The 12,114-nt window shown below is 44.6% G+C and overlaps 1 protein-coding gene and 1 long non-coding RNA gene across 2 annotated transcripts in view; both read left to right on the top strand.

Annotated features, from left to right (window-relative positions):
- The window catches only part of LOC147596772 (5'-AMP-activated protein kinase catalytic subunit alpha-1-like), a 56,699-nt gene extending 49,365 nt beyond the window's left edge, over positions 1 to 7,334 (top strand). Inside the window, 1 exon segment of the mRNA XM_086769546.1 lies at positions 7,041 to 7,334. Within this exon segment, the coding sequence (XP_086625672.1) occupies positions 7,041 to 7,334 (294 nt within the window).
- The window catches only part of LOC147596770 (uncharacterized), a 556,670-nt gene that overhangs the window by 147,052 nt on the left and 397,504 nt on the right, over positions 1 to 12,114 (top strand). The window lies entirely within an intron of this gene.

Raw genomic sequence — 12,114 nt, 5'->3', positions numbered from 1 at the left:
AGATCCCGTCATTGTGTGTTGCCGCCAATGGGAGGTTGGCAGCAACACCTTAGACCCAAGTACCAACAACGCTGAGATTATCAAGCTCTGTGTTAATGAACCAGGAGATTGTTGGCATAACTTCACTTTGAGTAAGCCTGTTTGTAATTGGTGACAGAAACAGGCAAATGAGTTAAGCCTAACATTCAGATTTAAAAGAAATGCTGTAACTAAGCTTCCAGCAACGCTTATTGCAGTAGTCACATACCATGGCACAGATACCCTCTTTACCCTAACAGATAAAAATGAAGTTATACCCTCTTTTACAGTGATGCATGGTGACAACATCACAATACGATGCAGATTGACTACTGAATGCCTCGTTGAACCCCTGAACAGTTATGGAACCAGACCACATGGCCCTACCATGTTATGTAAAAGTCAAAACCAAGATTGTTGGCTAAATTTAACTGCTGTACAGGATTTTCATAGGGTCATGTGTGACGAAGATAACACAAGATATTGGGGGGAACTCAGAATAAATGTTGCAACACCTACCACTGAACCAATTATTGTATTGAACCCGAAAATTTTTGGAATTGGACCATATGTAATCAGAAATATGGGCCAGCAATAGATGTTATTCAATCCATCATGGTCTCAAACAAATTGAACTGTCGATGCAAAAAACCTCTTATGAGGGATGGACAACCTGGCTGCAAAAACAGACCACAGCAGCAGAAGTATTTAAGAAAGGGGAGAAAATAATCCAAATCCTTCTGAAAGCCGATTTTGCCATAAAATGAAGCAAGGTCAAAGGGCCTGCCAAGAGATCCAGTTTTTAGGAAAAAAAGCAAGTTTAGGAAAGTTTTAGTTTGGGATAAAAGCAACTTTGCCAAGACGGACATTGTCAGGATCTGTAGACCTGCTATACTCCAACTGAAAAAGAGATATTGGCAGCACATGAAGGAGTTCAAGCTGCTTCAGAAGCAGCTGGTACTGAAGCACAGCTCTCCTCACATTCCTCCCCTGCTCCATCGTGGGGTCCCTCCCATGGGCCACAGTCCTTCGTGGAACTGCTCCGGCGTGGGTCATCTCTTCCACGGGTGCAGTCCCTCTAGAACAGCTGTCCCAGCGGGCCCTCCACGGGCCACAGCTGCCTTCAGGCATCCACCTCCCCCGGTATGGGGTCCTTCACAGGCTCCAAGTGGATCTCTGCTCCTCCGTGGACCTCCATGGGCTGCAGGGGGACAACCTGCTCCACCATGGTCGTCACCACAGGCTGCAGGGGAATCTTGGCCAGGAGCCGCATTACTCCTCCCCCTCCTTCTGAACTGACCTTGGCGTCTGCAGCCGTTCCTCACAACAGGCTGGTAGATGTCTCTCAGTATCTTTTTTTACATCTTATTCACTTCTCATCTCCTTTCCACTTCTTGCAGCCGGGCCGGACCGAGTCGGGCCCAGTCGGCTGCCTGGCGAGAGGCCAGAGGGTGAGGCCTGCAAGGCCCATGAGGCCTGCGCCTCCCCCTCTGCGCCTCTGCCCCCGCTCAACTCCTTCACATCTTCTCTTCTCTCTTTTTTTTTTTTTCTGTTTTCCCCTTCTTAAATACGTTATCGCAGAGGCGTTATCACGGGACATTCTGCTACCAATCGGCTCGGCCTTGGCCAGCAGTGAGTCCGCCCTAGGCCTGGCCAAGTCCACTGAACAAAGGGGAGCGACTTCTAGCAGTTTCCTACAGAAGCTACCACCTTAGGCCCCCCCCTCACTAACAAAACCACGACAGCCTCTCTGGTATGTAGGACGATGGCTGAAATATAAATATGGAGAGGCCTGGCAAATTGATTACATTATACTCCCACAAACCCACCAAGGCAAGCACCATGTACTTACAATGGTGGAAGCAACCACTGGGTGGCTGGAGAGATATCCCATACCCCATGCCACTGCCCAAAACACTATCCTGGGCCTTGAGAAGCAAGTTCTCTGGCAACATGCCACTCCAGAAAGAATTGAGTCAGGCAATGTGACTCATTTCCTTAACAACCTCATAGACACCTGGGCCAAAGAGCATGGCATTGAGTGGGTATACCACATCCCCTATCATGCACCAGCCTCTTGAAAGATGGAACGGTACAATGGACTGCTGAAAACTACACTGAGAACAATGGGTGGTGGAACCTTCAAACACTGGGATACACATTTAGCAGAAGCCACCTGGTTAGTCAACACTCAAGTATCCACCAATCGAGCTGGCCCTGCCCAATCAGACCTTTTACATACTGTAGAAGGTGATAAAGTCCCTGTGGTGCATGTGAGGAATATGTTGGGGAAGACAGTCTGGGTTATTACTCCCCTGGGCAAAGGCAAACCCACCCGTGGGATTGCTTTTGCTCAAGGACCTGGGTGTACTTGGTGGGTGATGCAGGAGGACGGGGAAGTCCGATGTGTACCTCAAGGAAATTTGATTTTAGGTGAAAATAGCCAACAATTTGAACTGTATGATGTTAGTTACTATATAATATTGTATGTCATCATTTCTACAGTTCTTGTATGTCATATCAAAGGTATTATAGTAAGAGTCACCCAGATCAGTGAATAATGAACTTCAATAAAACCGACTGAGGTGCAGCAGTGATGGAACCAGAACTGGCGCACAACAACTTCCTTGAGATCAACATCTTCAACTCGCAGACCATGGACATGATACACCAGCCATGCTAGATATACCAGTTGCGAGTTGCAGATGCAAGCATGCAGCAACCCCACACTATATGCTATCTCTTGCCCTGAAAGACTGTTATGACAGATGGAGCCCAAAGTCGTGGACTAAATGAACTCAACAGACATTTTGAAGGTATGACTCATTGACTGAGTGAATTATATCTGTGTGTGTGTGTGTGTGTGTGTGTGTGTGTGTGTATAAGCATGATGTAGATGGTATGGAATAAGGGGTGGATACTGTCCTGATTTTGGCAAGGATGGCATTAATTTTCCTCTCAGTAGCCGATGTGTTTTGAATTTTGAATGTGAAGACTGTTGATAAACACAGTGGTATTGTTAGTTGTTGCTGATGAGACCAAGATCACTGTCTGGCTTTCCAGGTCTCACTAATGTGCAGGTAGCTGGGAGGGATATAGCCTGAGCACTTGACCCGAACTGGCCAAAGAAAGTATTCCATGCCATAATTATCACGCTCAATATTTACATGGGGGTGGGCCAGTGAGCTGACTTGCTGTCATAGTTTAGCCCTGCTCAGGACCAAGCTACGCAGTCTCTCACTCACTCCCCCCGTCCTCCGAGAGAATAGGGGGAGATAATATAATATAAGAAAAAAGGCTTGAGGTTTGAGATAAGGACTGGAAGAAATCCTTAAAGTTACCGTTACAGGCAAAACAGACTCGACTTCGGGAAAACTATTTATTTATTATTAAAACCAAAGTAGGATGATAAGAAAGAGAACAAAAACAACTTCCCCCCACCCCTCTCTTTTCCCGACCTTAGCTTAATTTCAATTATCTCTACCTCCTTCCCTCTCCCTGAGCGGCACAGGGGGGAAGAGGGAATGGCAGTTATGGTCAGTTCATCACACATCGCTTTTCGCCACTCCTTCCTCCTCAGGGGAAGAACTCCTCACATTCCTCCCCTGCTCCATCGTGGGGTCCCTCCCACGGGCCACAGTCCTTCATGGAACTGCTCCGGCATGGGTCATCTCTTCCACGGAGTTCAGTCCCTTCAGAACAGCTGTCCCAGCAGGCCCTCCACGGGCCACAGCTGCCTTCAGGCTTCCACCTCCCCCAGTATGGGGTCCTTCACGGGCTCCAAGTGGATCTCTGCTCCTCCGTGGACCTCCATGGGCTGCAGGGGGACAACCTGCTCCACCATGGTCGTCACCACGGGCTGCAGGGGAATCTTGGCCAGGAGCCGCATTACTCCTCCCCCTCCTTCTGAACTGACCTTGGCGTCTGCAGCCGTTCCTCACAACAGGCTGGTAGATGTCTCTCAGTATCTTTTTTTACATCTTATTCACTTCTCATCTCCTTTCCACTTCTTGCAGCCGGGCTGGACTGAGTCGGGCCCAGTCGGCTGCCTGGCGAGAGGCCAGAGGGTGAGGCCTGCAAGGCCCATGAGGTCTGCTCCTCCCCCTCTGCGCCTCTGCCCCCACTCAGCTTCTTCACATCTTCTCTTCTCCCTTTTTTTTTTCTGTTTTCCCCTTCTTAAATACGTTATCGCAGAGGCGTTATCACGGGACATTCTGCTACCAATCGGCTCGGCCTTGGCCAGCAGTGGGTCCGCCCTAGGCCTGGCCAAGTCCACTGAACAAAGGGGAGCGACTTCTAGCAGTTTCCTACAGAAGCTACCACCTTAGGCCCCCCCCTCACTAAACAAAACCACGACAGTAGTCTTTTTCTCTTCCCCACTGTGCTGTACCCAATGAGTAGGCCAGGTGTGAACAAGAAGTCAGGAGAGAACAGAACCTGAACAGCTGACCCAAACTGACCAAAGGGATATTCCATGCTATGTGATGTCATGCTTAGCAAAAAAACTAACGGGATGGGGGTTTGGGGAAGGTAGCCATTGCTCAGAGACTGGTTCGGCATTAGTAGGCTTATAGGAGGTGATGAGTGGTTGCTTTTGCATCGCTTCTTTTTTTTCTTTTTTTTTTTCTCCTTCCTCTTATTAAATTGTGTTTATCTCAACCTATGAGTTTTCTTGCTTTTGTCCTTCCAATTCTCTTCCTCTGTTGAGGAGGGTGGAGTGAATGAGAGGCTGGCTAGGGGCTTAGCTGCCAACCAGGTTCAACCCACCAATATTAGTAGTAGACAAAATTTGAGATGGGAATTGTATGCTTGCAGTAAATTAAGTCTTGAAATAAGTTGGACTAACCTGTAGAAAGATCTATTTTATAGAGTGACAGTAGCACAGCATGCAACACTGTCATGGTTTAACCCCAGCCGGCAACTGAGCACCACACAGCCACTCGCTCACTCCCCCCCGGTGGAATGGGGGAGAGAATCAGAAGAGTAAAAGTGAGAAAACTCGTGGGTTGAGATAAAGAGAGTTTAATAGCTAAAGCAAAAGCCATGCACGCAAGCAAAGCAAATAAAGGAATTCATTCACTACTTCCCATCAGCAGGCAGGTGTTCAGCCATGAAAGCAGGGCTCCATCATGTCTAATGGTTACTTGGGAAGACAAACGCTATCACTCTGAACGTCTGCACCTTCCTTCTTCTTCCCCCAGCTTTTTATTGCTGAGCATGACATCATATGGTATGGAATATCCCTTTGGTCAGTTGGAGTCAGCTCTCCCAGCTGTATCCCCTGTTGTCACGCGACAACTAACCGACCCCTGCTACCGGGATCCCATCCTGGGGAGAGAGACACAGACATGGATGCCGTGGAGTCAGCTCTCAATTTACTGCTGCGTCACATCGCAATATATACCCGTACGCCCGCTACGCAAGCCCGTACACCCGCTACGCAAGCCCGTACACCCGCTACGCACACGGACGCACCCACCCCCTACGCTCATGTACCTATCCGTGCCTAGCACGAGGCATTGTGTCAGCAAGCGCGTGAATCATTGCGGTCCGTTCTTCCTGTGTACATCCAGCCCCGCTCGTAGCCTTGTTGCTGCCTTGCAGGGCCCCACAGTCCCCTCCCAACTTCTTCTGTAGCTCCAGCCTACTTGCTGGTGGGGCAGTGTGAGAAGAAGATAAGGCCTTGACTCTGTAAGCAACTGTTCAGCAGTAACAAAAACATCTCTGTATTATCAACACTGTTTCCAGCACAAATCCAAAACATAGCCCCATACTAGCTACTATGAAGAAAATTAACTATATCCCAGCCAAATCCAGCACAAACTCCCAAGTCGAATACCCTCCTGAAAATGGAGGAGCTAATATAGACTAGTCATAATGCCAGTTTAAGGGCATAGTAGACTAAAGCAGAATTACCTCTAGCCAATGGTGTACATGACATGCCTAGGAAAACATGTGACATGGAAAAAGGATTTACTGGAATATGGCTGGATTACGGTATAGGATGGCTAAGGCTGTGTCTTGTGACAGTTTAACCTGATCTCACTTGGCGCTACAGTTCTTGCTTTGTCCCTTCTGACAATACAAGTGCTTGCTTAGATCCAGTAGTATTTGATACAGGGGATGAATCACTTTCCTATACTGACCTACTGCAGTATAGTACAAATGCCATCCCTGTTTGAGGGGAGATGACTGCTTAGAGCCGTGCATTTGGAGGAGGGCAGCCTGCTCCAGTCCTGGACTCAACTCTTGAGGAAATACAACCCAAGGGCATGGATTTGGCATCTCTCTTTCAATAGTGAAGCTGATCTGACTTTCCTTCCACCACAGCTAATTGTTCTCTATTCCTCTTACCAAACTGTAGTTTAAAGTAGCTTTGATGTGAAAATGCAATCTTTCCTGTGTTCACTAATTTCTCCTGGAAATAACTTTTTCTCTGGTGCCAAGTGTGAGTCAAACTAACGTTGAGTATTTAAAGTAAGAATAAAGATACTTCAGCAGAACATTACCTTCAGTATGAGGAGGAAATACTTCCATCTTAGAAGCAAACTTAAACTGCTGCAGCCCCAAAATGAAGGATAAATTAATGTAGATGCTAGCAATTAATGCATCAATTAATTAGAATAAAAATACAAATATAAAAGTATAAATAACCAAATAGAAATAAAACATATATAATAAAATAGATACTAGCAAAAACTATCTACAAAATGTTCAAACTGTTATTTGACTTAACCTTATGATGCTATCCTGTTTCTGGTTTAAGTTTAAGTAAACTAAATCAATTGAACTATTAGCTGCTAAAACTAGTTTGTGAAAAATATGGTGAGTGCTGGTCTAAACTAGATCAGATAGTCCTTGAGCACAGTTCAAAGCACAAGAATAATTTGCATAAGGACATTTGATTCTATGTTGCTATATGTATAAGCTTTTATTTTGTATCAACTATATACAGTTTGCAAAAATTGTTTATGTATTAATCAAGATTTAAAAATCAAGATTAGAAGTGTGAGAAGGGGAAGATGTTTGCTTTTCCTGTGACTGATTTGATACTGATAACTAAATTTCCACTTGAAATTACTGAAGCAAAATCTGGGACTGCAACTCCACAGAGATCAGGTTCTGTGAGCAACTGTAGATCCTGTCAAAAAGATTCAGATGCTGATGCACAAGGAAAATCTGCAAATACATCCCTTACCCCATCAGTAACCTCTTCTCTTGACTCTTCTAAAGCTGACTTAACTCCAAGACCAGGGAGTCATACAATAGAATTCTTTGAGATGTGTGCAAATCTTATTAAAATACTTGCACAATAATTTTGAAGATGGGCTTATTTCTTTTACAGCAATAAGCATGCCTAAATCAGTCAGATGCTTCTGGTTATAATCAAGTTAAATTAACTAAGGTGCTGGAAAAACTATTCACAGAATGCAATTTGCAAAGGGATTGGAATGATTATGGGCAATTATGTATATTATTTTGAAGTTGGAGTGAATTCTGATTGTCTGCTGTCCAATATAATACAGGTACAGGAAGTCACATGCCCTTGAGACAATGTTCATAACAGTTTACATTGATTGCACATTAGACTTCATATAACATCTTCTTGGTTTTTTCATTGGTAATGCATACATCTGATGCACTGTAAGTAAATGTACACTTACTAGTTCAATGACCTAAGTATGACTTATTGGTCACCATCTACAATTGTGCCTCAGTTGATCAGAATTGTCAACATCTAACAGTAATGTGTTTAAACTGCTGTATTTCCTCCCCCTTATTTGACAGTAAATGATAAAGAATAGTTTAGTGCATTATAACATACTGTTACCGAAATCCGGAACAAAACTCCTTAACAGCAATGAGAAGTTAAGAAGCAGGCACTTCTTTATTGCAGCACTGGGCGCACGGGGGATCGCTCCACCTAGCGTGCGCACCTATTCAATCAACAGCATGGGTTAAATACACATTAATTATACATATTCATTAAATTCCAAGAAATAATATACATAAACATCAATTTTCTGAGAAACCATTACATCATTTCCCCACCCACTTGCGCATGCTCAGTCTTTTGAGTCGAGGGTCTTTTGGTGGTCGTCAGAACGCCCCCTCCTCGAATTCGCTGGTCAAACTCCTCCTTGAAATCTCCATATATGGTCTTGAGAACAGGTTGCGTTGCTCCTTGATTTTCCTGGCTCCAAAGTGATGGCTCAGGGCATATTTCTGCAGGTGATGTTTGGGGTGTTTGGGACTTACCATTGTATTAATGATATGCTAGGCTAACTTCTAACAAATGGGTATTATAATATCTCTAAGGTCCCACTCCCTCTAGGAACAAATGAATTTCATATAAGATTTAACCTATGTGACTACAGTTCTATGATTAATAAAATTATCTCATTAATCTCACTTATCTCTATTGATTAAGATCCTCGATACCCAGATCGAGATGGAAAGGGTAGGGGATTTCTAGCAGCAAATTGGTGTCGATGACAGTTTCCTTAATTTAAGGTTATAATTTGTAATTACTGTTGATTCTTAACACTCCTATATTCTACAATTCATTTTCAACTCCTAATATCTGCAACAATACTACTAATAACAAATAAATTTTATTAAATGCATGCAAATTCAACGAGTTGGAAATGCATGTACATGCTCTGTAATGCACTAAGAGTGAAATTCTGTGGACTGTAAGTAGAACAATTGAGGCCACAACAGTGGTGAGAGACTTAATGTTGAGAAGATTTGGCACTCCATGGGCTGAAACAGAATGTTACTCTGTGAAGGAGAACTGTCAGCAAGTTCCTGATCTGTGCAGATTCTTTAGCTCATACCTTAGAGCGGTAGCAGCACAGCAGATCCCTGTTGCTACTGCAGGCTGAGAATCCTGTTCCTTATAAATATGTGCATATAGTTGAAAGCACTGCCCTAAGGGCTCTTGACTGCTATTCCAGAATCTAAAATTTACATTTTAAAAATATATGTTAATACTTTGATACAACTGTTTATATTGTATGCTAACTTAGCATATATTATATAGAACTCACTTTGTGGTTAAAACTACATATATAGAATCATAGAATCATAGAATGGTTAGAGTTGGAAGGGACCTTCAAAGGTCATCTAGTCCAACCCCCCTGCAAGGAGCAGGGACATCTCCAACTGGATCAGGTTGCTCAGAGTCTCATCCAACCTGGCCTTGAATGTTTCCAGGGATGGGGCATCCACCACCTCTCTGGGCAACCTGTTCCAGTGTTCTACAACTCTCATTGTAAAAAAATTTTTCCTAATATCTAATCTAAATCTACCTCCCTCTATTTTGAAACCATTACCCCTCGTCATATCACAACAGGCCCTACTTGAACAGCCTCTCCCCATCTTTCCTGTATAGGTTTAGATTTTCCCAAGCCACCTTTATAGTGAACTCTACCATTTAAATTGTGACATTAATAGTCCAAATTTTCTGTTGAACATCAGAACAAGTATCCTCAAGTGTCACACACGGTCCCTGTAATGCAAGATTATATTACTGTATCTCAAAGTGGAAGACTTCTCTTAAATAAAGCTTTAGGTTTAAACTCCTGAGATTGAGACAGCAATATGAGGCACCAGCTGCAAATCCTACTTAAGATTTTTTTTTTTAGCCTTGTAAGAATTGGTTCTGATGTACTGAATAAATCAGTGTTACTCATTTTTGTTACCCTTTTATTTTGAAATTGCTAAATATTGCACTTGTACAATATAACAAATGCACAGGTTTGGTTTGCTTTTTTTTTATTGCAGTAATTCCTCATCTGGAAATTGTTTGGGGTCATTGAAAGGGTCTCTTGCATATGTTAAACTAAATATTTGCAAATAGTATCTGTTCTTGATTTGCACATTTGTAATGTTGACCACAAATGCAAGGTGTCAAGGTGTAAATAGCTTTTAATTTTTATGTACTTTTTTGGCCCTCTTGTGCATTAAGGCAACCATGGTTTTTACTTTATCTTGGTATCTGGAAGTTAAAGTAGGTTTCTGGCAGGAGTGTACTGTATGCATAGTTTTAAATAAAGTAAACTTTATTGGTATGATAAATCAGTTTTGATGACCAAAAATTTTCTGATGGAATACAGTTGAATGGTTTTTGGGGTTTTTGTTGTTGTTGTTTTTGATACAGTGTGGGGGAGGGAGAAAGGGGGACTGACAAGCTATTTGAACCCAGAATAGTTGTCTGTTGTGTAACTTTCCTATGCTTTGTAGATCTTGCTGTTGAAACTGCTTTCTTCAGATGATCCTGCAGACCTCTTTCTAGCATTGCACTAGTATCTGCCAATAGACTGTGAAACAAAACTTCAATGAGAAATCCGCCAGAGCTGTAAAGAGGCAGCTTATGCAAATATACAAATTGATCAAGTATGTTACTCTGTATTCCCAAGCTTGCTCTAGTTGGAGTACATTGAATTATCTTGCTTTCGTATTGTAATTTTTTTCGATAACATGGATAAACCTGGTTGCCCATATGCAATATAATTCACTAGGTAATGGATACAAATTTCATCTTGGTGGTGCAATATTAAAAAAAACCTTCATGGTTGTTTTGATATGAGTGTTTAATACAAACTTGGAAATAAATTTTATTTTACCAGTTGATTACTATTGTAAGACATAAAGTCCTGTTCTTTAACAAAGATGTGCCTACTTCCTGTGCTGTGAGGTTTGGGTTTTTTGGGCAAAGCTGAATGGCTCAAATGCTTGTTTATAACTACAACTTTTTATACTGTCAAAACTTAAAACTAAGTAAACATAAAATCCTCCTCTATCCTCCCGGTCGAAGGGCAGGGGCCTGAAAGGGCCAGGCGTATCTGGCAAGTCAACTCGTGGCTCAGGGAGTGGTGCTACAGCCAGGGCTTTGGGTATCTTGACCATGGGGCGTGCTTTGAGAAGCCCGGGCTGCTAGGGCTGGATGGCGTACACCTAAACGAGAATGGGAAGACTGTGCTTGGACGTAGGCTTGCCAGACTTGTCCGGAGGGCTTTAAACTAGTGTTGCTGGGGGAGGGGGAGCACAGTTCAGCCCACGGCTATCGGCATGGCGCCAGTGCCAGCACCAAGCGCCCAGAAGTCAGGGAAGGATTGCAGGTAGCTGCAAATAAACCTAATCTGCGATACAAAAGAACACCTGTCACTCCAGCCAGCAAGTCGGTTTTATCGGGGGCCCTACTGAAGTGTTTCTATGCCAACGCACGCAGCATGGGAAATAAACAGGAAGAACTGGAGATGCGTGCACGCGAGCAGGGCTACGACCTTGTTGGCATCACGGAGACGTGGTGGGACGACTCTTACAACTGGAGCGTCAACATGGAGGGGTACAGGCTTTTTAGAAAAGACAGGCAGGGAAGACGAGGAGGGGGTGTCACTCTCTATGTCAGCAACCGGCTGGAGTGCGTGGAGCTCTGCCTGGGGATGGGGGAGGAGCTGACAGAGAGCTTATGGGTTAAGATCAGAGGACAGGGACGGACGGGGGATGTTACGGTGGGGGTCTGTTACAGGCCGCCTGGCCAGGAAGACAGAGCGGACGAGGCGCTCTATAGCCAGATAGGAGCAGCCTCACAGCGGTCACAGGCCCTGGTCCTCATGGGGGACTTCAACCACCCTGACATCTGTTGGAGAGACAACACAGCAGGGCACAGGCAGTCCAGGAGGTTCCTGGAATGCGTGGATGATAACTTCCTCCTGCAGGCGATAGAGGAGCCGACAAGGAGGGGTGCCATGCTGGACCTTGTGCTCACCAACAGGGAGGGGCTGGTGGGGGACGTGAAACTGATGGACAGCCTTGGCTGCAGTGACCATGACATGGTGGAGTTCAAGATCCACGGGGCGGCAAGGAAACTGCACAGTAAGCTCTCTGCCCTAGACTTCAGGAAGGCGGACTTCGGCCTCTTCAGGAACCTCATGGGCAAAGTGCCATGGGAGGCGGCCCTGGAGGGAAGAGGGGCCCAGGAAAGTTGGTCCACATTCAAGGAGCACCTCCTCCAAGCTCAGCAGAGGAGCATCCTGATGAAGAAAAAGTTGGGCAAAAAGGCCAGGTGGCCAGCGTGGATGAGCAAGG

The sequence above is a fragment of the Chlamydotis macqueenii genome, chromosome W, assembly GCF_036417535.1.
Source record: "Chlamydotis macqueenii isolate bChlMac1 chromosome W, bChlMac1.mat, whole genome shotgun sequence".
Lineage (NCBI taxonomy): Eukaryota > Metazoa > Chordata > Aves > Otidiformes > Otididae > Chlamydotis > Chlamydotis macqueenii.
The sequence above is the reverse complement of the archived record's forward strand: the minus strand, read 5'-3'. Positions and strand labels throughout refer to the sequence as shown.